General features: G+C 45.6%; 1 protein-coding gene across 1 annotated transcript; it reads left to right on the top strand.

The window, feature by feature from the left end:
- Positions 1–523: 523 nt before the first annotated feature.
- On the top strand, positions 524–8,368 carry ZNF706 (zinc finger protein 706). The gene is made up of 4 exons (XM_054814992.1): positions 524–688; positions 3,835–3,971; positions 5,163–5,270; positions 5,892–8,368. The coding sequence occupies exons 2-3, from the start codon at positions 3,837–3,839 to the stop codon at positions 5,256–5,258; spliced, it is 231 nt and encodes a 76-aa protein (XP_054670967.1). The 5' UTR covers positions 524–688; positions 3,835–3,836; the 3' UTR covers positions 5,259–5,270; positions 5,892–8,368.
- The last annotated feature ends 18,989 nt before the right edge of the window (positions 8,369–27,357 follow it).

The raw sequence follows: 27,357 nt of genomic DNA on the forward strand, positions 1-27,357 counted from the left end.
GACCCAAGCGGGCAGAGCTGGGCTGCCTATCCCGGCTGTATCTCTGCTACAGCGATCCCTGACTGCGGCGTTGCCCTGTCATCTTTTTCCGAGCACCAGACCCCTCGCAACGCTGGAGGGCAGCGGGACTTCGGCCCGCAAGGCGGACCAGCGCCCACCGGCCTCCTCAAGGCCGAGGCAGGACCCCCCGGCTTAGCCCTGCCTCCTCCCGAGGACGAGGACTCGCACCCCAGCCCCTCGGCTGTTGAGGCGGGGGGGGGGGGGGGGGGGCGCTTCGCTGCCGGAACCCGAGGCCGGGGACAAGCGACAGTAGCAGCCGCCCTCACAGCCAGGCCAGCGCGCGGGCAGGGCAGGGCAGGGCAGGGCGGTGTAGCACAAGCCCCGCCCCCACCCCTCGCGGAGGTCAGCGCAGCCCGGTGCCCCCCTTTCCCTCCCCCCCGCCTTATGTAACGGGCGGGAGCCGCCATTGGCCGGCGGGGCCGGGTCGCGCGCCGGCAGGGCCGGGTAGCGCGGGCGCCGGGGCGGGGCCGCGCATGCGCAGTGCAAGGGCACCCCCCTCCCCGTCCTCCTCCTCCTCCACCACCTCCTCCTCCTCTCGGGCAGGCGGCGGCGGCGGCGGCTGCTGCGGGGCCGCGCGGAGCCTTCTCCACCCGCTCGCCAGGGCCGCTCGGGCCGGACTCCAGGCCGGGTGAGCGGCGGTGCCAGCCCTTCGCGCGGCGGGGCGGCCGCTCCGGCTGCGGGGCGGCCGCTCCGGCTGCGGGGCGGGCGGGGAGGGGGTCGTGGTGCGTGTGGGGGGAGCGGGCCCGGCTGTGGCGCGGCGCAGCAGGCCCGCCTCGGGGGGAAGGGGGCGGCCCGGCAGCGAGGCGCGCTCCGCTCCCGGCCTGCTGCGGGCCGCCTCCCTGCGGCTGGGGTTCCGCAGCAGGGGCCCGCTTCCTTCCTCGGCCCCTTCCCGCGGGGCACGTGGTGGGGGGTTAGCCGGGCTGCGGCCGCCCCCCCCGAGGCCCTTCCCGGGGGGGAGGGGGCGTCCTCCCTCTGCTCCTTCGCGCCTTAGGCCGGGCCCAGGCCGGGGGCATCCCTCGCAGCGGTGCTGGGCGAAGGCCGAGCTTGCTGCTCCTTCGGCTAAGGCCAGTCGCCGCCTGGCCGGGTACAGCCACGGTACCTCAAGCTGCTGTTTGTTTCTGGAAGTGACAGCGGAAGCAGCTGTCGGTGTCCAGTTTTAGGACTTGAAACTCTCTGCTCAGGTTCTGGTTACTTACAAGGAAATGACGCTGTGTGAGGTATTAACGTACTGCAGGCTTCAGCCTTGCTGCCCTGTAATGCCCGTGCTGTTACCATTGTGATTTCACAGCAAGTTTTTCTGTGGTATTAGGCTTCCTATGTGTTCATGCATTTTTGTTTCAAAACAGCAGGCCTGTTTGCTGGACTGTCTGAGGGTGTGCCTGATAATGAAAACAACACTTATCTGTGTTGTGCAACTGAAATACAGATTTAACCTTGTAGATAAACTCATCATTCTTTGAAATGAACTTTGGGATTATTTTTGTCACTTTCTTAGTATACTGATAGTCCAAATAGTATTAATTTTCCGGTAATGGAGTATACACTCTGTGTGTTTCAACTGTATTGGTGTAATTTGCAGTATTTAAACTCTTGGATTTCTGGTCTGGGGCATCATATGGAAGTTGGTATTTTTGAGCAGATGTTTTTGTTCATGTTTTCTTGTTTGTCTTAACTAAAAACAACAGTTGCCAAATACATACAGGCTCAGTGTGATTGGCTGTTGCAATGTACTACTTAACAAGCTCTTATCAAGGGACTAAAATACTAAGTAATATGCAAACACTTTATGAAAATAATTTTTTTTTATTACATCTGAGTATTTTCTATCGGGAATCGCCTGATTTCTGGAGGGTTACTGTAACACTAGTAAAATAGAACTGAATAAAACTTAAAGTTCCTTCTAGTGTATGCAAAGCTATTGGCAGTATCTCTACTTTCTTTTTTTTTTTTTGTTTTTGAACAGGAATTCAGTGTTCTTGTTGAGCCATGCTGTACATAAACAGTGTGAGGCCCTGGCTGGGATGTTTCGGAGTAATTGTAGCATATAGTGAAACAGACTGGTATTTTTAGTCTTATTAACATTCAGTCTGCATCTTATAGAAATTATTGAATGCTACATGTATTCCTGTATGCTTGTTAATAGAATTTGTGTGTTCTTATGTTCAATTTTGGTAGCCATATGGACTTCTAAATTCTCCTTTAGAGAAACTGATGGGGGAAGAGGAAGCTGAAGATGTAGTGTAAGACTTGTACAAAGGGTTGCGTGGTGGTGGTGTATGCCATGAAAGAACTGTACTGTGGCCTGAGAGGTGCCTCTCAATCCACAAGAGCTGTTTTGGGTCTTGGGACCATCTTTATGCTCAGCATTAAGCACGTTGATGCTACATGTCAAGAAATTCTTGCAATACTAGTGAATTTCCAGATGTTGATGTTTTATAAAGAAACTTAATTTTCATAATGATTTTAAGGTCTTTTCACGCATATTTACTGGAGGTCAGTCTTTGTTTGGATAGGCTGTTCTCCCTCTTGCAGTGGAAGGCAGTCTGTCCTTGTGGGAAGGACTGCATGACGGACCTCTTGTACTCATGAGACACTGCGTGGCTACCAAACTTATAGCAAGTGCCCAGGTTGTGTAGAGGGGCAATGACCAACCAGCCAACCACCCGGGACCGTTACACTTCTTACTAGCTGTCCTGAAAGCAATGGACTTTACTATCTGTCCTGTGCTTGTATAGTAAGTTTTGTGCTTGTGTGAGAGCTGCGCAACTGGATCGTGCGTGGGCCGTGAGGGACTGTGAGAGAGATAATAGCAGAAAGTGGGCTGCTGGTTTATATAACCATGCTCTGAAGCCTGCTCTGTCAGTGTGCCTAAATCCTGCCTGGTGTCTGATCTGGGCGTGGGGTGCAAGCTGAATCGGGAGGCCTAGTGGGCTGCATGCAGGTGGAGCATTGCCATTGTAAAATACGCCGGTTTACAGCTCCCTGAAATGTGATTTTTGTATCTCGTTTCTTCTTATGGTGGACCTTGCAATGGCATATAGCAATAGTGTTTGCTTCTTTTATGCTCCTGTGTTATATAGAGTAATGGCTTTTGATGGGGGTAATTTTACTTCTTTTTTTAAAAAGTATATATGCATGCAAAGTTGGCTCAAAATCAAATAGAATGGCCACCTGTAAAAATAGCCTTGAATAAAGAGGGGTGACCTATTCTTGGCACTCCCAACTCCAAAGCAGCCCACAAGCACATACACCAGAAGACAGTAATACAGCTTGGGTAATACTTTGATTTGCCTTTCTTGGAGCCTGTTTCAAGTTCCAGAAATAAAGGTTGAGTCTTAAGCTTAAAAAAACCAAACAAACCAACCCACAAAAAACAACAAACCCCCTAAATTTTACTGTACCTGTGGAAGTTTCTATTAACTTTATAAAGTTTATATATTATATTAACTTTATAAAGTTTCTATTAACTTTAAAGGAAACTCTAATTATTTGAACTATTGAAAACACTTTTCAAAAGTAGACCTTGAAGCTTTGTAGGGGAAGAAACCATAAAATGGCCTAATAATTCTGGTGAGTATTTTAAGAACAATACTAAACCAGAGAGTCTACATAGTAAAGAACTTGAACAGATGTCTGTTGTATATGAGTTATGGGAGTTGTAGGCCTTGTGGACAGAGTGCATGACTGCTTTATGCTCATGGTTATGGCTTCTGAGTCAGCTAGCAGCAGTAGTTTCTCACATTTGTAGACTAAACGTCTTCTTTTTGTTTGTAGATATGGCTCGTGGACAGCAGAAGATTCAGTCACAGCAGAAAAATGCCAAAAAGCAAGCTGAGCAAAAAAAGAAACAAGGACATGACCAGAAGGCTGCAGCCAAGGCTGCCTTGATATATACCTGCACTGTCTGTAGGGTAAGAGGAATTGAAGACAAAATATTATTGTAGGCAGGTCTGTCTTCCAGCCTAGAGCAGAACTTTTAAAAGATTATATAGTGGAAACTAAAATACTTTTTAAGTGGCTGCCTAGCTTGTTGCTGTAAGCATTTGCATCTGTTACGTGACTTGCATACAGATTACTCGACTAGTGATAATTGAGATATGAGAAAATCTGAGAGGTCATGTACAGATCTGTTTTGGGTAGTTATATTGCCTTTTCAATTGCAGGGGTCTGCATGTGCTGTTAGTATGACATACAAAACGTAAAAAGTTTGAGATCACTTCCTGTTTAATCTCCAAATGGAAACATCTTTTCTTTGTGATGGAATTGGCCCATATTGGAATCACTGGTTATCGATGTTAACGTAGAGAGGAAAAGCGGTGGTGCCAAAAGCTTTAGTGTAAGTTCAATGTGCAGTAACTTCTTCTAGAATAAATGACTTGAGAACAGAAATGTGAGTGCTAATCAGATTATACTTTGCTTATGGCTGGTTTTCCTGAATGTGCTTGTTTTGGGGCTGAAGGATAAACTTGCCATTTTTGCTTAAATGGTCAATCCCAGAATAGATTTGTCACTTTGAATGTCTTAAATAAGGTTCCAAATTAAGGGCTGCTCACTTAAGTACTTGTAACCAACTCCTCCTTTTGTGAAATGAAGCTGTGGCAGCAATCACTTTGGGCAGTTGATGCCTACAACTGTGTAGTAGCAATGGTCTGAGATAGCTTGTGCCAAGTAGAGAATCAGTCTATGCCACAACTCTGGCCTTTTGATAAACAGAAGAAATAGCTTTTGTAAAGATTTGATTCTGAAAGGGATAAATGTTTGTCTTGTAGGTGTTGAAAATGGTAAGGAGGTAGGTTTTCCTCCAAACCAGCATGTGAAGTGTAAGATCTGCAGGGAGATTTCTGGCAAGAATAATTCTGTTGATGAAAATGCCAAAACAGTGTGATACTAGTGCTTGAAAGTGCTTTAACCTCCTTGAAAATCTGAGGTTCAATATTCTCTCTGAATCTGCAGCTAAATTAATGGTGCTTCTGTCACTAGAGCAGTGTCATTGAGGAGACAATTTGCTTCAGGAAAATAAAATAAAACATGGGGGGGGATGGGTTTTGTAGTATCATGTAACTCTTGTCTGTGCATAAAGTTAAATGTCTCTCTTTAATCAGACACAAATGCCGGATCCCAAGACCTTCAAACAGCACTTTGAAAGCAAGCATCCTAAGACTCCACTTCCTCCAGAATTGGCTGATGTTCAGGCGTAAAGTTGTCTACAGGTCATTACCTTAATTTTTAAATGATTGTCTGAGAAAGATATGTCATGAATCAGGGCAACAACTGAGACTTAAAACTTACTTCATTTCCTTTAACATGAAAATTAGCTATAGGCTAAGGTTATACCCCTGAATTGTTACACAGGAGAAGCAAGGTAATAGTTATGTAGGTGAAATGGCTGTGGCATTTCACTGTGTGTGGAGGTTGTTTTAAAAGGGATTAATGTAATTTCAAATCATCATCCTTAGAGTCATAGGAATACTTTATTATTTAATTCTTGTTTTGAAATCTTAGTTTTGCTTTGAACAAAATATGTATAATAATCTGTCGCTACAAAACACATAATAGAAATAGTTGTTTAGTATATTTCCAACAGTTGACCCTTTTTGTTCATGAAGCTACGCAAGTGAATGCAGATTTTTCTGCATTCAAATATAAAAATTAACCTCTGCGTTAACTATAGAAGAGATTTCCCAATAGCCAGTTGTTAGGCTGCAACCGAAAGTGGTGATAATAAAAGGCTGAAATTGGGTAAAAAGCAGTATTATGGTATTTCATTCATGTAAAGGTAAACAGCGTTGTGTAACAGTTCAGCTTAACTGAGTTATTCTTGTTTTTTATAGGTGAAATCATGGCACCTATTGACTCTTCTACTGTCAGACCTTACATAACAAACCTGCAGCTGCTTTTCTAAAACTGTTGATCAGCAAAAATGAAGGGGCTACAGAAACATTCATATTTTTATGCTGTTCCCTCTTGGGCTTCATGCAAAGACAATTCTGTGTAAATGTACAGTTGTGCCCTATTTGGAAATCCCGAAAAATCAGTCCATACTTGTTATAAAAAATTTTTTACAATTGTAATTATATTGATGTTCATATTGTGTAAAATAACTCATTTAATAAAGTAGTACTTTGATTTTACAATATCACAGATTAAATCCTTGTAGAAGTTCTGTTTCAAATTTCTGCATTATCTGCCTTATAAAATAATAAAAAAGACAAAGTGGAATTTTCCCCATCCTGCCAAAACATGAGCAGTATCATTCCACTGAAAGTAATGTACATTACAGTAAATTAATCTTAAGTGAAGAGGGAAGCTGCTCAGATTTACTGTTCAGTGTGCTGCCTGCTTGACCCCGGTCACTAGTGGTCAAGCTGTTGGCTCGAGGCATGGCAAGACTCCCTAGAAGCTGCATGAAAATTATGAGACTTCCTTCTACATTTTTGTCCTGTGTATTGGAGTCTAATACCACAAGCCATTTCGAATGGGATTCCTTTACTGTGAGGGATCATGTTCCTTGAAGTCATGCACTGGAGAGACTCTGGTTATGCTTGTTATCCTTTATATCTGGTAGGTGGCTGAGGAAGCTGAGAGGTGGCAGGATTGAATGCTTCTGGATATGCTGGCTTGAAAAATGCTCGCAAATGTTAGGTTAAAGCAACTCTGCTCTTAGTTGAAAAATTGGTTTGAAAAGATTTCTTAATCATATTTTGAGCAGTCAACCACACATGTTCCTCAAATGCGTCTGGTTATTTCAGTAGCAACTTTTCAAGAAATATGCAAAATAGCCAGCCATTAATAACCTTTCTCTGCAACCAGCGTAAAATAAGCCTGTTGGAAACAAGCCAGACTAACTAAAATAATATGGCTACTTTAAGAAATCGGATGTGATTAAAGTTGCATTGACTAGAAAAAGCTGGATAATAACTCTCTGGCCAAGAACATTTGAGCAGCTAAACATAATTACCCTTAAAGTGTTCCGGGCTCAGTTCTAATCCCTGATGTACAGTACAGAAGTAGTGAAGAAACATCTGAATTGTGCTAGAAGGTCTGCTACACAAAATCTCATCTTTGGCATTTGGAGGGAGCTTATTTAAGAGCTTTAGTTTTGACCTCACAGTAAGAAGCAATACTAGAATTGCTGTGATTTACTGAGGTTACAACGGATGTAAAAATTCTGGCAGTCCAAGTAACCCTTGCTACGCAGCAGGACTGTACATCTCGCCTTCAAATGGCTTCCTAAAATCTAGGACCATAGTCTCAAAGACTCATTCACTTAAAAGAATGCACTTGGTATTTTATTATATAAAGTCAAAGCCTTTGTCTTCGTCCATTCATTTGCTCTTTATTGAACTACTTCTGTGAGACTAGCTTCCTGTCCTCTTTGCTGTGACAGTATCTCTGTAAATAATTACTTTGGCATAAAGTTTCTCTGTATTATAGTCACTCCAGGATAACCTGTATACCACTTAACTTTTATAGATAATGTTGTTCTTCTCTGAGAGTAATCCACTACTGCACTTGTACACCTGACATCAGAATGTAACGCTTCATTTATTTTTCTTTAATGTTATCAATACCTATATCCTGAAAAACTGGCTCCCACAAGGCAAGAAATCTGCTCTCAACATTTGTGCTGTATGGGGGAGAGAGACTTAAATGTTCTGATGCTGTAGTTTGTCTAAAAATACACTGAGTGCAAATGGATAAAGATGTTTCTTGCACTGATTGGTATTTGCTAATCCGGTTTTACTTTGGAAAATGTTCTGGGATGTATCCCTGTAGCTTGATCCTGAGGTGAAGTATATGTTCTATTCCTTCAATTCAGATTGTGTAGCATTAAATAAAAAGATTTTGTTTCATAAACAATCTCTCTTAATGAGCACTGAAGAGCTGGAAAGCTGCATCGCTAGTGGGATGGTTAACTTCAGTTAGAATTGTATTTTCAAAACTTTATGATGCTCAAGTTGAAAATACCCTACGAAATGAAAGGGGGGTTTTATGTATGAGAAGGCAAGGGTGATTCTCGGTTCGATAAGATCTTTAGCTGCAGTAGCTGCAATCTCAATTACAGAAATAAATGAAAGTTATGACTGAATTGTTACAAAGGCTTTATAAGTATAGGAGGAATGCTATACTAAATGTGGGAATTGTCCTCATTTAGAATATCTGTGATAGTCCTTGTACCTAAAAGGTCAGAGGAAGGACTAGTTCTCCATCATCTCTTCCTGGTCTGAAGGATGGCACCCTGTTACCTGGCTAAAGACACACTTGTGCATTGTAATGTGTCTGATTAAAGAGAATTAAAAAACTAAAATGTAAAATGTCATATTTCCTGCCTGCTTTTAGAAACAAGTATTGCTGCACTTGCAAAATTAATTTCCTGCCTGTGGATAGTCCTGGAGCTTGAAGCTGTCAAACTTTACAAGAAAGAAAAATAGGCCTGGAAAGTGTCCCATGTTCCCTTGAGAAAGATTCATCTTTGTGCAGGGACAGCATTTAGGCGAAGGGTTCTTGCATTGTCAGTATAGGCATCAGCGGCCATGGAGACTTGTGGAGCAACTTTAAAAAGTGATTTTGGATTTTCAGAAGCCCACATCTGTTCTGCGAATCTCTTTAAATGGTGTCAGAAAAGTCTCGCTTTAGATCCCAGAGTAAAAGTTAGCACGTGTGACTGTGATGAGGCCATCTCAGGGACTACTGAGTAATCAAGAATGGTTTTGCCATTTGTGTTACTCAGGCTAGTTTCTGTTCCTCTGCTGTTCCTATCTCTAAGGGTTTCTGGTTCGTGCTATCAAAAAGCTGTGTGAAAAATTGGAAATAGAGGTTGAAGATAGTTGCTATGTAGCCTTAAGGAAATAGTTGGTGTTATGCAGTGCTCTTGAAATGTCCCTGGGGACTGTGCCTTTTGGTTATTTGCTGTTGAGCTGAAAACACTTCAGCTCAAGTAAAGCTAATGACCATGGCTGTTTGCAGACCGCATAGTAATGAAGGAATCTGTAGCATTTCTGTAAATTACATTGAACTGTTTTCCCATCTTGATAAGAAGAGCTTATAGGTGGAATTTCTTTTATCATCAAATACTGATAGGCTGGAGGTCTGTTTTGTTTCCCGTTTTCTCAGACACAAGTTGGGAAGTATTTGGCTTTTATTAAAGCATGGTCTTCCCAACTCGATTAGTCCTGCAGAATCCACAAACAAAGCAAAGGTCAGCTTGTACTTCTGTCTGCTCAGCCTATCCTGCTGTGTGTACTTTTGAGGCCTTAGATTTACCTCTGTAGAACCTTACAGGTTTTGCAGTGGACTTTGAATTCAGCCCCAAAACTCAGCTTTGGGTTGGTATTCAATATGTGATTTTCCATATTCTGTAGCACTGTCAGCAATCTTGCACTAGTCCAGACAGTGGGAGGGTGTAAAGTTCTGTCTGTGGAATTTTTCTATCTGTTTTGAAAATTACTTGGAATTTTTTTAATGCATTGGCTATTGCATTACAGTTTTTATATAGATAAGGCACAATAGAGACTCACTGAGGGAGTTGTGTTTTCTTGGTAGCTTTCAAAAAATGATGGAATAGGTTGGGTGTATATTTTACAGTTCTCTTATATGTCTTTTAGCATTGGGGTTTCTGGGAAAGGAGGAATCTGTAGCTGTCCCAACACTTATCTAACAGGAATCTGTTCAAGCAGTGGCTCAGGTTTTTCAGGAAATATGGCACAGCTTTCCTCTGAAAAATACTATCCATTAAATATATAAAGTTAAGGTCCATACAGCCTTTTGATGGCATGGCAAACATATGTGTGTTCCCTGTTTGTAGCTGTTACAAAATTGCAAACATCAGTAATTGCTGGAGATCTTGCAGTGAAGCAAGGACTAAGGGAAATCTGAAAAAGTTATCTGGTCCATCTCCTTGCTCTGAGATTGGATCAAATCTGCCAAGATGTAACTAATAAGTGTTTCTCTAACTTGTTCTTAAAAGCTTCTGGCCCAAGGGATCCCATGACCTTGTAAGCAGCGGGTACCGCTGTTGAACCGTACAACTGGAGAGTTATCACAGCAAGAGTTTATCCCTGCAAATTAAGTCAGTTACTTATTGTTCTTATTGGCGATAGATGTGATGAATAGAGCCCTCATTTGAGCATTACTCTTAGGTTCTCCTTCTGGTCTTCTCTTTTAAGAAAACCCAGTTAATTGAATCACCCTTCATAGGTCACGTCTTCTAAGTCTAGCGATTGTTGGTGCTCTTCTCTGGATCCTCTCCAGTTTGACTATGCTCTTAAATCGGATGGACTGAAATGTGACCCGAAGTGCTGGCTGAGGCTAGTGCAGAGTAGCTGGAACAATCAACTTCTGGCACTTGCATACATTAGTACTGTTAATGCAGTTAACTGGAATAATACTTACCTTTTTGCAACAGCATCACATTGACTTGCATTCAGTTCCTGGTGTGCAAACATCCCAGATCCGTTTCGGTACCGCTCTGTCCAGCCTAACAATCTCTATTTTGTGACTATGTATTTGGTGTCTGCATCCCTGTCTAATGGATCTAAGACCACATCGACAAAGATACCACCAATCTAGTCCTGTCTCCTGTGCTGTTTACAAGTATGGTATTGTGGGGAAGTCTTGCAGATGTCCTCTTTTACTCTCTAGTCTGAATTGTTCATGAACACACAGATGGGATAGGTCCCAGGCAAAGCCCTGCAGGACCCTGCCTGAGTTCCCAGTAAGCCTTTGGCAATTACTCTTTGAGAGCATTTTGTATTGCTGGGATTCTGATTATGATCGGTATGGATTGGAGCCCCATGTTTCACTTGTGAGGATGTCACAGAATGACAACGACAAAGGCCTTTACAGCAACAGGGAGGTTTGGGATCCGATGCACCTGTGGCCACCAGGCCAGCTTTCACGAGGAAGGAAATAGATGGTGGTAGGGTACGGTGTACTTTGTTCCTGACAATTCCACGTTGGCTTGTTGTTGCTGGGTTACTTTTCCATATGTGTTTACAAATAGGATTTTTAAAAAATTAGCCTTTTTCCAGGTTTAGGGTGACTGACAGAGTGCCCTTCTTTTTAAGTTCCTTGTGCTTGTCCCACAGCTCTCTTGGACTCTTCTCCATGCTCTGTGAGTTCTCAAAGAGCAACACTCATGGTCCACACAGACATGGCTGATGGCTGGAGCATCCTCAGAGAAGAGTAATCAGCTATTGCCAACCTGAATACCATCTAAGTCCTCTGAATAGTTCAACTTACTCTTTTCATCGTAACATGCTTTGTTTAGTTAACTTCTGACTGAAGTCAAGTGCTGTTTATTACTTATTTGTAAATCTTATCTTTTGTTTTCTTTCCTTCCTCATCAGGTAATGTACCTATACTTAACTTTATCTTTCCCTAGATATTTATAGGCTTTGTATCTGCCTTTTAGAACCTCAGCTGGTTTTTTGGCTCTGCTAATGAAGGTGTTACTTTGTTGACTTTTGAGCCACTAAAACCCCTAATAACTGTCTGTCTCTCAGGATCCACATTAACTCTTAGAACACATTGCACAACCACGGAGGCCAACTCTTTGAAAATCCTTCTTAGTTTTTTTGTTGGTGGGTTTTGTTTTTTTTTGCAGAGTTTGCCCAGCATGAAGCTATGAGAAGCTATATATACTCCATCCTGATCAGTTCATGGTCCCAAATGTGCCAGAGCTGCAGACTTTCTCATTAAAGTTTGAGCTCTGCTAAGTATTTACTTACCTGCACATTGGCAGTGAGAAAGACACTACAGACCGGGCTGGCCTGATAAATCTCCCACGTGTGCAGTAGCTGTTATGCTGTATATAAAACTGTATAGCACTAATTAGAGTAAATGATTGAGTGACTTTTCACCAGACATCATTCTGACCATTTCTTCCTCTGGTTTTCAAGACTGTCCCTAAACTTTAGTCATTACTGTCTATTCTTTTCCATATGGATGCTGATGCTATCCAACCCCTCACAAGAGTATATCGTGTCTGTCGTCTTTACCTTTTGTTTACCTATAACAGGGTAATACCCAAGCCACCTTTCTGTCTTATACAGTGCTTTGCAAAATGAAAAACATGCCTGGAAAACAACTGCATGTTAACTGCACAGCATACTCTCAGGCCAACAGGATAGGCCTTAATTTTTAGCTTCTTATTCCTGATGTGCCTTCAAGTTCCAAGAGCCATTACCTGTGGATAGTTTTAACTCTCTTTTGGTATACATGTCTTCTTTAGCTGTAAATGGTCACTGCATATTTTGCAATAAAAAGGGTGCTTTGTTTTGAATTATTTGTGGATCTTTTGAAGAGTGAAAATTGAGTATTTATTTCCAGCCAAAAGAATAATTGAAGAATGATGTGCTCTGGGAAAAAAAACAACAAAAAAACCCCAAAAAAACCCTAAACAGAAAAAAAAAAGAAAAGTCTAAACTGTTTGTTTATGTCCTGCTGGTATGCAGAATTATTTTTATCATAGAATCATAGAATGGTTTGGGTTGGAAAGGACCTCAAAGATCATCTAGTTCCAGCCCCCTGCCATGGGCAGGGACACCCTCCACTAGACCAGGTTGCCCAAAGCTCCATCCAACCTGGCCTTGAACACTTCCAGGGAGCGGCATCCACAGCTTCTCTGGGCAGCCTGTTCCAGTGTCTTATCACCCTCACAGTAAAGAATTTTTTCCTTATATCTAATCTAAATCTACTCTCTTATGGTCATTACTCATTTTCTGTTACAGTAATGCTTAGCGCAATGGCACTTTCTGTTGTTGAAGGAGATACAATTCAGGTTTCATATCACAGCGGGCTGCGTGCAGTATGGGAACTGACCAGAATAGTCTCTGTGCAATGGAGCTCCTTTTTCTCTCCACACAGAAACAGAGGGAAAAATAATTTACATTTGTGACTAGATTTCACTTGTTGTATTTCAGATTTAGAAAGTAAATTTAGATTGTGATTTTAGAAAAAAATTGGTCAACCCTTAGATACATTTTCTAAAGGGCGCCTACTGCTGCTATTAGCTCTTACCAGATCAATGCTAGAAGAGAATATTTTTCCTAATGAGGTCTAAGAAATACTGTTTATTAAGGCCCATGTTAAGAAAGGTTAAGTAGTACACAGCTGCTTTTTGCTGCTGCAATAAATCATTCAAAGAATTTGCTATTGTGCATGTGAAAGCATGAGCTTTTATGCAGCTGAAAGAATGTGACACTGGATCATAATTGCCACCAGCCAACGAGGACAACTTCTCAGCTTCTAGGCTGCTTTCTAAATGGAGAAAGCATGCCTGTATTTTTCTCAAGTAGTAATTGAATTGTACATCACTGAAGTCAGTAGGAACTTCATTTTGTTACGTGCTAAATATTCACACGCATAGCTGCTAGCTTGAACACCTTTGTAAAATCTATAAATCACAAATGTTACTAAAATCAGTTTAATTGACCTCTATCAATCAGAAGATGATTTCTGCATGTCTAGGAGATGCAGTCATCTGTCCTAGAAAACATACAGTGCTGTACCAAGACAGACTTCACAAAGCGTAGTTGATAAAGCCATAAGATGTTTTTGAACTACAGTCACTGTTGATCCTCAAAATTTCTCCTGCTATTTTATCATAAGCCTTTTAATTGGACACGCTGTGTGGGCAATAGGACTCTGTGGACCTCACAGACGCTAGTGCCCCATGGACACATATTTGGAAACCACTCTGTTAGACACTTCTGAAATTAATTGTCTCGCTTGCTTGCTCTGTGGCTCCGGGCATTTTCTCAGGACCCGAACATCTCTGTGTTGCTCCCCTCCTCCCCATTTGGGGTGGGTGAATGGGTAGGAGCACATTCATGTAACAACATTGTTCAGTGTAAAATTACTAACTGCTAATACTGCCTTGATTGCACCGTCTGTTTTCAGTCAGTGGTGGCCGGACTTCACCTTTCACTCTGATGAAGGGATAGAAACCTGGCATCTGAAGAGCTGCTGTCTGGGGTTGCTAGTCCTGGATGGCAGCCTGCCTTCCTCTCAGATGAGGCTCACAGAGCCACACAAGCAATGCAACTAGTCGTGTCTAGCTGGCCCTAGGCCTGAACTATAAAAAACCCTTGCCTGAAGACAGCCAAATGTGCAGAAAGGGAGGTATGTGTTGTTCCTATTTGTGAAAATAGGCAGCTGGGTAGAGGAAAGGCTCTCTTCTCATTATGGGGGAGGGCAGTGGGTTAGAGCTGCAAAATAACCTCCTGCAGTGCTGGAAACTAGAGAAACATTTGAGAAATGCCCGAACCACAAGACAAATTTCCATTGGTGCTTGTATGTCAGGAAGGGGAATTCATGCTGAAGCACTTGATACCAAGTGTCAGAGCTTTGGCCGTGGCCCTGTGGGCAGCAGAGCCGTCTTTAGCCCCGGGACAAGGGGGTCCTTCTGCCTCCCTCTTCCCTCCCCTCTCCCAGCTGTGAGCCCCAGCATCACCCACGTCGGGTGCTTGTCGGGTGCTGTCCTGGGCCAAGTCAACCCAGAAGCCTGACAGAAAATGATCCCTTTGACTTGTTCCAGGCAAGTGAGCAAAGTCAGCCCCTGGAAGAGTCTGACAAACCAAGGTGCCCACGTTGTGGCTGGGAGCAGGGAAGTGGCAGGGGTCTGTGTTTCTGTACGAGATCAGCAAAGAAAAACAGCTCTCCCTTGACAGCTGCCCTGCACGAGGAAAGGAGGAGAGGTGGAGGTGGGATCCCAATCGGAGACTGTAAGAACAATTCACTGTGCGTTTGCTTACATGAAATGTTTGCTTTTGAGCACTTGAGGCTGGCTCAGAATTGATTGATTGCTAACGATGGTCAAGGTCCATTCAAAGGCAATAAATTAACAATGTCCTGAAGAGATCATGCTTTATATGGCAGCCATGACAGATATTTTGCAAGTACCAACACACCATCCCTCTAACTAATGTGGTAATGAATGTGCTAAGTGCTTGGGTGATTTTTTTTTCCTCTTCCATCCCTCCTTGTAGTATGTCTGTACCAGACCTTCACACGCTGCATTGATCCTTACTCAGATACTCATCTCTCCAAGTACTCTTGAACAGACTTGTATATAACTGGTGTCTCAGGAACAGAAAAACTGGATGGAAACTTAAACAAAGCTGATGCTGAGACTTTGTTGTCAGCAGGGAAGTTTATGAGTTGCTTTTGACCAGAATTTGACTCCAGCAGATCACATGGTGTAGAGCTGGCGGGGAGAGAAAGGAAGTCTTTCCATTTCCAGGGAGCTCCGTGGGAGGAAGTGAACAGGAAGCCTAACCAAGCAGTCACAGTTCAAGAGGAGACTCGAACAGAGGAACATCGAAAAGTGCCACCAAAAAACAAAGATCAGCCATGAACTTAACATCCAAAAAGAGTGCTGCTTCCCAGAATTTCTTTCCATATGGCTCTGACTCTCGGGCAGGTGTAAGCTCTACCAAGAGCTCGTTGGCTTAGTTGCTAAAACTGATTACGAGAAAGTATTGAAATGTTATCACTGCTGAAGGTTAGTTGTCCAGCTGCTTAAAACAAGTAAAGCTGTTACTGTCCCCCTGGAGACTGAATGGAAGCGGATTATAATGAAACAGATGGTGTAGAATTTATGTTAAAATCAAGATTCTTCATTATTTAGATTGGTGTGTCTCAAGCCACACTTCAGGCAAATTGGTAGGTGGAGACATTAAACAAATAATCCCAATGGTTACTCTTGGTTCCATTTCTTGGTTACCAGATTTCAGAGTGCTAGAAACATCACTTATTTTTGAGATAGGCATCTCTTGGTTTTCCTAAGCTATAGTAAACCCCACCTATTTTAAGATGTGGATCCCAATCTGTGGATTCATATTGTGTAGAAACAGCCCTTCTTTTAATTTAGCAAGGTATATCAAAACCAGCATTATTATTTATATTCTTTTTGTCTTCCAATGTCTACCATTTTCTAGTCTCTCCATTCTTATGGCAGACTTTTCCTCAACCCCATTTCCAGACAGCTTTCTAGGAGAGCTGTATAAGTGTTACCTCTTCAAAAACATGTCAGCTACCATTTTTATTCCAAATAACTCCTCAATCTGCCTCTTTACCATGGAATAAATCTCAGCCCCTCTCTCTGACATTTCCACGTGAATGTCTAGCCAAAACCTGTGGCTCCATACCACTGAAAGAAAACTCAACCTCTTGCCCACAACTCTTCAGCCCTCACTCCTTTCTCCATTGCTACCACTTTGGTGTTGTATGTGTGCCCTTGGCTTGGATCTCCATCTAGATCCCTTCATACAAGTTAGGAGTCTTGCCGATTCTTCTGCCTTCCTTAGTCAATGCTTTTTTCCAGGTCCTTGACTTCTCCTCTGTGCAGCATCCCTTCCTCTAATGTATAGTCTTCATATATGCAAACAGCACCTGGCACCGCTGGCTCCAGCTCCCCAGCCAGGGCTCTTTGGCACTTCCCAAATGCACACTGGTCACAGCCACACTGTCCTTTTTCTCAGGTCACACAGACAAGTCTTCTCCCTGCAGAATAGGTATCTTGCTTTGGCAGAAGTTGTCACAGCTGCTAGATACTGAAACAACTCTTTCTCTGTTTTCTTCACTGGATAATCAGTTCATGGGAAGCTGAGGGGCTCTCTTGCTCCTTCTTCACCAAGTTAATGGTTTACTCCACAAGGTCTTTGCTTTTCAGACTATGTATTTTTTAATTAGGATTTGCTGCTTTGGCCCTTAGCATCCAAATTCATGCAAAGGCCTCTTTTTAAGACCACATTTCTCTCTGCCATGCCTCCTACTCCTTTTCTGTCCCCCATCACATTATTTAGTGACAGGGAACTGGACAGTCAGAGACATAAGGGCAAGGCTTGGGACCAAACGAGGTGGAGAGCAGGGCTGCACATCCACAGTCCCCCCTGCCCGATGCCCATTGCTCTCAACTTGCCATGTGGTCTTCAGCACAGCAGTGGCCAGGTAGGCTTTTTACTGCACCGTGAATGTTCAGCTAGTAAAGAGTTGCCCCAGAGAGGAGGGCTCGGGAGCAGCCCCGACCCGCTCTCCTCACGCTTAAAACCACCATGGTATTGAGCTGCCTTCTTTCTACAGTGAGAAACCAGACACCTCTTTAAAAACCTTGAGTGTGTTTCACCGCTATGTATTTAACGTAATTAGTTCCCAGGTCAAGGCTTACCACTCTGCGTTTACCCCTGGTGAACCCCAAACTGCCAACACCTTGCAGATAGGCTTTGCTGAACTTCCAGCACCTCCTGCCCAACCTGTTTGCTTCTCCCTCTTTCTCGTGCTTCATCATCTCATTTATTTCTCATTTAGTGTCCTTCTGTCTGGAAAGACAAGTCTTGTGTGAGAGGAAATGAATCCCCAGCCCGCCTGCCCTCCTCCTTGCCACAGTGCACAGTAAGAGAGCGGGCAGCGTAAAATCCATGTGAGACATCCCACCCACCCACCTCAAGTGCCGAACAAACCATAGTAGCAGGACTTGCTGGGTCTGGCCCTTACGTTTTGGCCATCAGAGCAAGAAGCTGGTCTTTGCTTTGCAGCCATTACCTTTAGTTGCATCACTCAGTCACCCCTCGGGATCATTTAATGTGCCTTAGTCCTCAATAACTGTTATCTGAAGTGTTGTTTCCATGTATGTTCTGCTGTATCCTGTGTTTTCCAAAGCACAGTTAGTTTTTGGGCATGAATAGCTGAGTCCTGGACTTGCTCAACTTGACTGTGGATCTGCATAAATACAATTCATGTATGTCTTCGTATGGGGCCATGAATTGTCAAAAACATACCATAGGTGCCGATTCAACTTCAGTTGGAGCAGGATTAGCCCAAAATTTCAAACTTCCTTTGCAGGTGGCATCTCTTCCTGCACATAGATTTTCCCTTTAAAAAAATTCCAAGCTGTTTATAATCACAATTTATAAAGCTATATTTTCAGTCTTAATCTCTTGCTGTTTCAGACAGAGCTACAGGGATACTCCTTCAAGCAGCTACCAGAGTATTCCCCTTCCATGCTGATTTAAATTAGCCAAACAATAACCCCTTCTGTAATTAAAACACCCACAAAAAATTGGAACAAAAAGCTTCCCGTTTAATTCTGTGTTAAACCAATTCATCGGAGTGACACGATTAAAATCTTTGGGCCAAATCCTCCTTGTCCTCTTCATGTAAGCGGTGCTTTTGAGAGCAAAGGGATGAGTGAGAACAGCATTTAGTCCGTACATTAATAATGTATATCCTTTGACTGACAGGGAATGGGCTGGCAGAACAAATGAAAGCACCCCGGGGTAAGAGGAAGAAAGCCTCAGCTTGCTGCTACAAACTGCACAGGCATAAAAGTACATTTTGTTCCCCTATTAAATAAGAAGATTTGGGATATAATACTGTCTCCTTCTGCAGCCCTTCCATTTTCTGCTCATGGCAAAGAGGATAAAACTGTCCACAGCTGTAATTGTTCTGTCCAGCGCTCACATGCCCTGGAGAATTAATCGTGATCTGCAAAATCTACTCCTCTTAGCTGCAAAGCAGCAAGCTTTTGTACGGTAAACATCTACTGACCTTTGAGTCCAAGACTCTGTCCTCTGTGTCCCAGCACTGCGCCCCGCGAAGCTGTCGGCTTCACGTCTGGGACAGCTCGTGGTGGACATCCAGAGCTTCCTTATTTCACTTAGCTTTTTCCTGATCGGAAGGGGGTTGCTGTCTTTCTTTCAATTAAGCCGTTTTGGAATGGAGACAAGAGCCACGATCCTACATGAGCAGCCCCAAACCCCATGGCTGCAGCGTGGGCAGGACGCGCTGGGTGGGTGCCTCTGGTCGGCGGCCTGGGGCTGCCCGTGAGCAGATGGAGCCAGTGTCGAGCCTTCGTGGCTTCATCTCTACATTATGCCTTAGGGGGGGTTAATATTCATTCATGTTGGATTTACCGCTTTCCTTCATTTGTGGGTTGTTTATTTTTTTTGCAAGAGGAACCCTAGACAGACAATATCTGGTGAATTCAATAGTACGAGGGAAACAAAGCAAATTCCAGGAACGAATTACCTCACATTTTGCACAGTGTAATAACACTGCACTTCCACCATCCTTCCAGCCATTTGATAGTGATTATTGTAGTTAAAATGAATTCATAATGTTCCTGTCTAGCTTCTGCCAAGCAACTCTTCCCTATTTGTTACTGGGCTGTTTCTCTGGATGTTTTTTGTAATCTTATTGTACCTGGTATTTTTCATGCCTCGAGAGCAAAGCCAGTAACTCCTGCATCAGTGCTGAAGGTAGTCAGGGAGGGTGAGTCAGCTTCTCACTTCCAATCATAAAATTAAGGCTCAGTAACTAACAAAGACCTGCTAATCAGGGTAAGCACCTTGCCATTTCCTTGGTCTTGAGCACCTAATTTCTACTGTGATGTAATTATTACACTAAAATCTATTAAAAGGAGCTCGTTTGGATGCTTCACAGCTCAAAGGCAGGATGATGCTCTCGTGCCTGGGCTCCCCTTCTGCAGAGCAGCTGAGCAGACCTGTGCCCAGCTGCATTTCTTCCCCAACTTGCACCCACACACGGTCGTTGCTGGGACACGTGCCCAAGGCTGGCTTGCGGGAATGCCTGCACCCGTCGAGCCCCGTGGGTGGATTGGGGTTTCCACAACCGGGCAAGCCCAGTGCTGGGAGCTAAGAGGATGAGGGAGGACAGCAACGTGTGCGGGGCAGGGGTGCGACTGCCCCAGGTGATGTGGGAGGTCCTTGGGGTGAGGTGGGCACTGTGAGTGTGGTGAAAAAATAATACCCCAGCTGGTTAGGGATGAATATGTAACATAAATTCTTTATGACACATAAAGAACCACTAAGAAACAAAATAATGTGTAATCATCATGTGCACTAGTTTCCATCCTGCCATTGGAAAGCTTTCTTCTTCAGTGGCTGAAAAGCAAAGTGCCCAGGTGGAGCTCCTTTTCTGAGCAAACGAAGGAAGATACATCCCCGAAAGGCACTGCTTCACCGCTGAGGTGCGGCATCAGGGGAGATGTCTCCTCATGGGGCTTCGGTCCTGTATTGGTTTTAACAATTAGTTTAGGAAAGATCTGACTTTTAGAAAGTCAACGTACACGAGGGCAGTCCTGCTCCTGAAGTCTGAATGGCTTTAGCGCATGATCCAAACTCCTGGTTTTCATGTAGAGGCAGACAGATAAACTTTAGTTTAAAAATATGATTAATTGAAAAATATTATTTTTCTTGCTAAAGTTTTTTTTTTAAGTTTTTTTAAATCCTACTCAGCTATCTGGCTGAAGCCTCTCCAAAGCTTTTGTGCCAGCCAAGCTGCTGTTCGGCAGAAGCAGAGGGATGTTGCAGGTCTGCAGTCTCAGTGGTAGGCTGAAACTCAGGGCAGGTGACACCAGCCAGCTACCGATGACCGATGCGTGCTGAGGCCAACCTCAGAACAGTGCTGCCTGTTGGTCGGCCATGTGAAATGGTGTCTGGTCACACAGTCCTTACCCCAAGGTTTGAGGAGCCTGAGGCTGGCTGACAGGAGACAGGGAATGGCTGAGATAAGGTGAAGAAAGTGGAGAGGGGACAAACCAGTGGGGAGAACTGGGATGGTAGGTGAGGAGAGGGGGTGATTGACCATGAGGAGAGTGGGAAATGGGGACAGGTTGAATGACAAGAGAGTGGCATGAGCGGGGGGTTGAAGGAAACGGGGTGCTGCTGGGGGACAGGTGGGAGCAGGTCTCGGCATACCCTGGGGATGTCCCCTCCCGAGCACAAGACGGAGCCCAGGAGCCATCTGCTGTGAATGAGCCCTTGGGAAACCGGGAGCCATGGCAGTGTGGGGTACGAGGGCCACGGGCTGGATGCTCTGTCCACACCTGCACGTTGCCCTGACGAGCACCGGGGAGCTTTCTGGGTTCGCTGTTTGGCAGTGGAGGGGTTAATTCCACATATGAAACCCTGTGGGAAGGTAGCAACTCCAGACACCCACAGCTGGGAAATACAACCCACGCAAACCTAAATTCAGCCTCTGGAAACTGGTTACTGTGATACAGTCTCTAATGGCAGCCCTACAGGCATCCTTCCCCACGATGCAGGGCCCAGGCACCCTTCCTGTGCTCCGACAGCAAGAGAAGATGAGCTACCCCTGCAGGGACACAAGTCCTCTAGCTCAAGGGAGGAGACAACCCCATTCTTTCATCGTTCCATCTTTTCTTCATTAGAACCTGATTTAAGTTGAGCCTAATGAGATCAAAAGAGAAGGTGAGGATATCTAATGGATGATGGTAGGAAGCTGCAGATCCCAGGAGGAGGGAAACTCATAGGTTTTCTTGCCTGATTTGGGATAGACTGTAATGTCAAAGCCCTGCAAGCTTCATGCATTGTGTTGGGCCCAGCGATGCTACCAGGGCTGTCAGTCTGGAGGCATTCAGCCCTGGAAAATAGTGAAGCCTTGTATTCACCCTGAAAGCACATTGTTTGTTCAATGCCCAAGGGCAGCTGTCAGGGAGCGGGAAGGATGCGCGGAGGCTGTATTGGCCAAACCAGGGTGGGAATGTGCCATCAGTAGGGCTGTGAGAGCAGCTGCCGATCCTACACTTTCCGCTTTCTCACTCAAAAGCTTTTTCCAGCCTCCACTGCAAGGCAGATGGTTAATGCCTTGCTCTACCTCAGATGTGGTACCTCCAGGACACTGTTGGTTGCTGGTCCATCAACAGGGGAAGGCACAAAGCCTCTGCAGATGCTGGTGCTTCTCCCTGCCCTGCTCACCGGCTCAGCAGCAGAGCTCCTGCCAGCTTCAGTGATGATTAGTGCCTAACCCAGGCTTATGCCCATGGGGGATTTAAACCAGGGAAGCTCTCCTGAATCGGAGACCCCATTTGCTGGTACCTACATCACTGGTATAAAACTCAGGAAGGCCATGACCAGCAGATCACAAGCTGTTTCTCCTCCTGCAGGGCTTTGGGTAGCAGAGCACTAGCAATTATCCCCGGGAGCTGTGTGTAAAACATACTTTTTTCCCAGCAAAGGGCCAGTGTTGATTTGTGATGAGCTCCTTGCATATTACTCCAAGGCAGAAAAAGCAGATTTGGCCATAAGGTGTGACAAACTGCTGGAGTGTTTGAAAAATCAAACCAGAAGCTTCTAGAGAGTTGTGAGATGCTTGAAAATGAGACTTTAAAATTTTATATTTGGGTATTTGAAGTTATGAATCAGTTTGTAATTCCTGTGCTAGCAGCCTCACTGCCTTGGGCTCATGTAGTTCGTATGCTCTGTCTAACAATTAGAGGCAGCAAATAAGTGAGCTTGTGTCCTGGCCCCTAGCAGAAACACCCCAAAATGTTCATGTTGGGACCAAGGGCTGGTGCCTGCTTCCATACTTAGGGACCTAAATGGGTGCTGCCAGGTTTTCTGAGCCCAAGGGTCAGAGGTGTAAATCCCACTGACCTTCCCAGGGCTGAGAGTGAGGTCTGGCCTGTGTGACACAGTGCTTTTGGGGTGAGATGGGGCCAGCACAGCCTGGCCAGGCACAGCTGTGAAACTGGGCATCCCCTGGCACCATCACCTGCCCAGCACACGGCACAGAGCTTGAGCCAGAGCTTAAGCCAGAGCTGGTGGATGCCTCTGGGCTCCAAAGGATGTCCTCTTCTCACCGGGCACGTGGGGCTCAGCGGGAGAGATGTATAGATCAGCTGTTCCTTCTGAACCAAAATGAGAATTTTGGCCTCCTCTGAGAAATGGTAACATTCCAAAAAAGAGGAACATGTTTTTGACCAAAAATCATGGCTTGACACCCCTTTCCTTATAACTCTGCTCCTTTACCTAGCCGAAGGTGCAGAGGAGGTGATACTCTCTCCAAGGGCTCCCGTGGGCTGTGCTGCTCCTCACCGTCACCTGAGACCTCCCGTGGGAGCCAGCTGCTTGCTGTGCTTTGGAGGGGGTGGAAATTGTGGTCCCCAGGCAGCAGATGGGAGCGGGGGGACACCGTGCTCGTGGCTGATTCACCGGCTGGCTCAGCGGTGTTCATTTGTTCCTAGTTTAATGTTTGCTTTTAGCAATCCTGGATGAATTATACTCTCAGAAGATTAATTGTCAGAGTGCTGAGAGCTTTGTGCTCTTTACTACTAACCAAAGCTAAATAAATAGAAAGTTCTTTTTCTGGACCTTACAACTCTAAGATTTGGCCAAATTCCCCGAGTGTTGCTGTGCTGCAGTCAGCGGCATTACACTAGCTGGCGTTTTGGCACCCTTCCTTATCCTTCCTTCTTCCCAGCTCCCTCCTCTGCTGCAAAAACCCTCATGGCCTCACTACCTCGGGCAAATGTGTCTTTTCACCCATAACCTGCTCAGGTTTTTTTCTCTCTCCTCTCTTCTTCACACAGCTCCTGAGCCAGGGATCCTCCCCAAGCTGCCCTGGACCTCTCCAGCGCTATGCTGCCTTTCTCCCTGTCCCTCAGTGCCTCGGGTGCCCAGGAAATCCCCCTTAATTAGGGCATGCCCAAATCCCTCCTCCTCTTCTTTCTGAAAACCATGGAGGATCTCACCTATCTTGTAAAGCACAGAGCCAAACCCGCAGGGCAAACCAACCACCCAGCCGGTGTGCTGCCAACCAGAGCCTGTGCTAAGGCAGGACTTTCCCTCCTGCCCTCCCCTCCTTTCACAACCCTCTTTTTGCCTCAGAGCCCATTTCATATGGCCCCGACACAGGGTCTGCAAAAACACATCTCTGTGAAGGCGTATCCATGGCACACGCCAGCGTTTTGGAATAAGACGCAGCATTTCGGCTGGTATCCCACAGTATTCCCCATCTTTGCACAGAGCTGGGGCTTCTGCTCTGTGTGGTGTGATGGAAGGCAATGGGATTTGGGGCATCAGCATCAAACAGAGTTTTGATTAAAACATCCTGTTTTATGGTGAAAAAACTCTGCTGGATGCTGTGATTTGCACCATGATGAATGTGGACTGGATGCAGCAAATAGGGCTTAAGCTACATATGTATTTCAGAATCAAGACAATAAGGAAGAGGAGGCTGAAATTATCCCTTTATCCTTTGCATTCATGCCAGAGAGCTTTTGCATAGTGACGTGCCGCGCTGGAGCTTGTGGGGCTGTTGCTGCTGGAGCATCAGGGCAGGACCCCGGGATGCCAGTCTCCCTGCTGTGATGGAGAAACGTCACCATGGATGCTCCTCTCCAAGCAGAAGGAACAAAAACTCACTGAAATCCACCTTCCTTCGGTATTGCTGGGTCACGGTGCCAGTACCTCGTGTGGTACTGGCAAAGCAACCAGTAATACATAACGCTGCATGAATAGCTACCAAAAGACCAAGAGCGAGCCAGCAGTGGCTGGCTAGATGTGTCAGAAGTGACACAGTCAGAGCCAATCCTGCCTTGTGGCAGCTTGATAAGCTGTAAATGATTTCCAAGACTCTTCCAGCTCTGTTTTCTGTGGTTTCCATGAGTCAGTCCCTCCTGTAATTGTCCCACGTGCAGTCCGGGACTCTGCCCACGGCTGGGGCTCATCCTCCTGCACAGCCAGCTCCTCGGAGAGCAGCTCCTCCAGCTTAACAGGGCTGGGAGGTGCTGGCAGGAGGTCCCGTCCTGCTGGAAGCTCCTAAGGGAAGTCCTGGGTCTGTTGCTGGCCTCCCAGAGCACAACTCCATGCTCAGAGGACTGCACAGCACATCTTTTCTTGATAAACATATTCCTGAGGCAAACAGCAGCCATTTAGTGCACACTCCCTTAATAACTACCTGCAGAAGGAAATGCAGCTTTGGGCGAAAGGGCAGCATCAGCTTGTCGCAGTCACCGGCTTTGATTAGCAAGCGAGGATAACGGCACTGGGCTGCTGCGTAAGCAGATGCTGAGGCAGAGCATCTTTCACCTCTGCAGCGAGGGTACGGGCTGTGATCCAGCCATTCCCTCAGCCAGCCAGCCAAGCCTGTGGATTACTCAGAGCGCAGTGGCCCTAGCCCAAAAGCAGCCTGGATCGCTGCGGAGAGGCAGCGCGAGCCAGCGTTTGCACCAAACAGCGACCAGCGGCATGCTCCAGAAAAGCAGCTTCATTCTCTTTGCACCCTGCACTCAGAGAAGCCAAAAACACGTCTGCACCATGTGTTCGACAGCCGGGGCGTCACTTCTGAAGGCTGCCAAGCTGATAACAGCAGTAAAACCCAAATAACCCACATTTGCTAGAGCTAGACTCCCAACCCAAGTGCTGCTGAGACGCTTGCTGTTCTGACTCACGCGGTTTATCACAGGGTCTCTCTTCTATCCCTGTGTTTCTGCAGAGCAAATACGTGCTCCCTTCACTCTCCCATCTCTTTACCGACCATATCTAATCCATATTTTTCTAACAAGGTTATTTTCATCTTGTCAAAGGTTTCTGGCTTAGGAAGGCTTGTATATCTAGCCTTGGTCTACCGTAGCAGTTCTTCCTAAACTCACTTACTGGAGCTGCTGGTATAGCATACCCAGGGTTTCAGCAATATGAAGGCTTGTAAAAATTTGTTTTGCCACTGAGTTTTCATAGCAGTAATTAGTTTAAAGAAACCTAGGGTGTATGAAGTGGTTCCATGAGAGCAGAGGCTCCCCAGAGCATCTCCGCCAGCAAGGCGCAAGGCCAGAAAACGGGGACTCATCCAGACCTGCTTAGCTGTCAGGGCTCACCGTCCCCTTGATGCCCATGGCAATGTCTCTGATCAGAGGATGCCTCTTCCCTACAGGACAGTTGAGTAATGTGCAGGCCATGGTGCTGGGACAGCCACGTGTCTTGGAAACTGATAAGCTGAGTTTTTTAACCCGCATGCAATAAGTGCCTTTACGTAAGAAGGTGAGGTTGGTTACTCTGGGTCAGGCCACCCAGCCTGCAGCAGAGCGCACATGCTGACAGAAGCAGGGAGCACCCAGGAGGTATTTGTCCCAGCACTCCTCCAATTTCCAGCCACTCAGAGCTAAACCAGTGAATAAAACAAGCTGCAGTTGGCTGACAAAGTCTTTTTTTTTCCTTGTGAAAATTTCCCCTGAGCTGCACGCTGTTGTTATTGTGTAAAAAATAGAGCAAGATATTTATTAACTCTCAAAGGAAGGAAACTAGAAAAGCAAGCAGGAGCAGGGCACCTTCATTTACTCCTTTGGCTGAAAGCAGGGCACTCACCTGCGGCAGCCTCTGCCCAGGCTGGACGCGGGGGTGGCGTGTGGGGGCAGCTCACCCACCACCCGTGGGCAGCGGGTGGGCAAGGGGGGACACGTGTCCTATTGAGACGACACGCCACAGCCCTGCTGCAATCCCGAAACGTGAGGGACCCTAAAGGGCCATAGCCCGGCTGATGGTCCCACCAGGTGCCACGGAGGGCAAGTCCTGGGTCTTAGGTAGAGGCAGGCAGGGATGGGTGTCTAAAAGCCCGTCATCACCCTGGCACCAGAGGACACAGTATTTTTATCAAGTGCTTGAATAACCTCTTCTTACAGCTGAGCAAGAATAAGGGGATTTTAACGCGATGACGGCCTCTGTTTCACACAGCCCCTCCGTGTGACTGCCCACCGGTGAGGCTGTGCCAAGTGTCCCCTCTGCTCCCAGGGCCGGTTGAGCTGCAGCATGCCGCGGTGCCGGCTGCCATTAACCGTCAACGGCACTGCTGGCAAAGCACGCTCTGGGGGCGTGTTACTAAAGATACGCACTCGGGCTGTAAGGCACAAGGCGTTTCTGCTATTCCCTGAGACACCTTCAACACCCCGTGGCCGTCTGTCTGTTCCCTTGTGCCCCCCACAAAGCACAAGCCAGGGCTAAAACAAGGCCAGGGATTCTCAGCCAGCTTTGTCTGACTTTCCCTATTTCCAAGAGAGTTATATGTTATGAATATCCTAAAAGCCTTTTCTATCCTTGTTTCACATTGAGATTTGACAGGATGGTACTGTTGGAGAGCTGCAGCCCACAATAGAGCCAGCTCAGCTCAGAATTTGGAAATCAATATGAAGTCAAATTTTTGTACAGGTCCACTAGCAATTGCTCTGTTGGATGCTGTGATAGAAATAAGGCTGTGCACTTAGCTGGTGAGTCCTTGCTTTGTATTGTGCTGGTCTTCTGAGGTCAAAGTTATCGGTGGCTGCATTTACTTTTTTGCCTGATAATGGCAAAATGTTTAGCATATTTTATATATTCCGCGCTCAACTTTAGCCTTTGGTGACAGGCAGTGCTTCCTGGAGAAGCAGCAGCTTTTGAGCAGCCCAGCACGATGCATTGTTGCAGTCCGAGAGGGGACACAGAGGAGAGCTGGAACAGCAAGAGAAATCTTAACGGGAAAAATAATTGAGCTGTAGCACAGTTC

This window comes from Grus americana, chromosome 2 (assembly GCF_028858705.1).
Source record: "Grus americana isolate bGruAme1 chromosome 2, bGruAme1.mat, whole genome shotgun sequence".
Classification (NCBI taxonomy): Eukaryota; Metazoa; Chordata; class Aves; order Gruiformes; family Gruidae; genus Grus; species Grus americana.

Excerpts from the sequence above, each read along its gene's own strand:
- ZNF706 (XM_054814992.1), top strand. The coding sequence starts at position 3,837 with ATGGCTCGTGGACAGCAGAAGATTCAGTCACAGCAGAAAAATGCCAAA. Across the intron at positions 3,972-5,162 it reads ATACCTGCACTGTCTGTAGG|ACACAAATGCCGGATCCCAA; the intron begins GTAAGAGGAATT and ends CTCTTTAATCAG.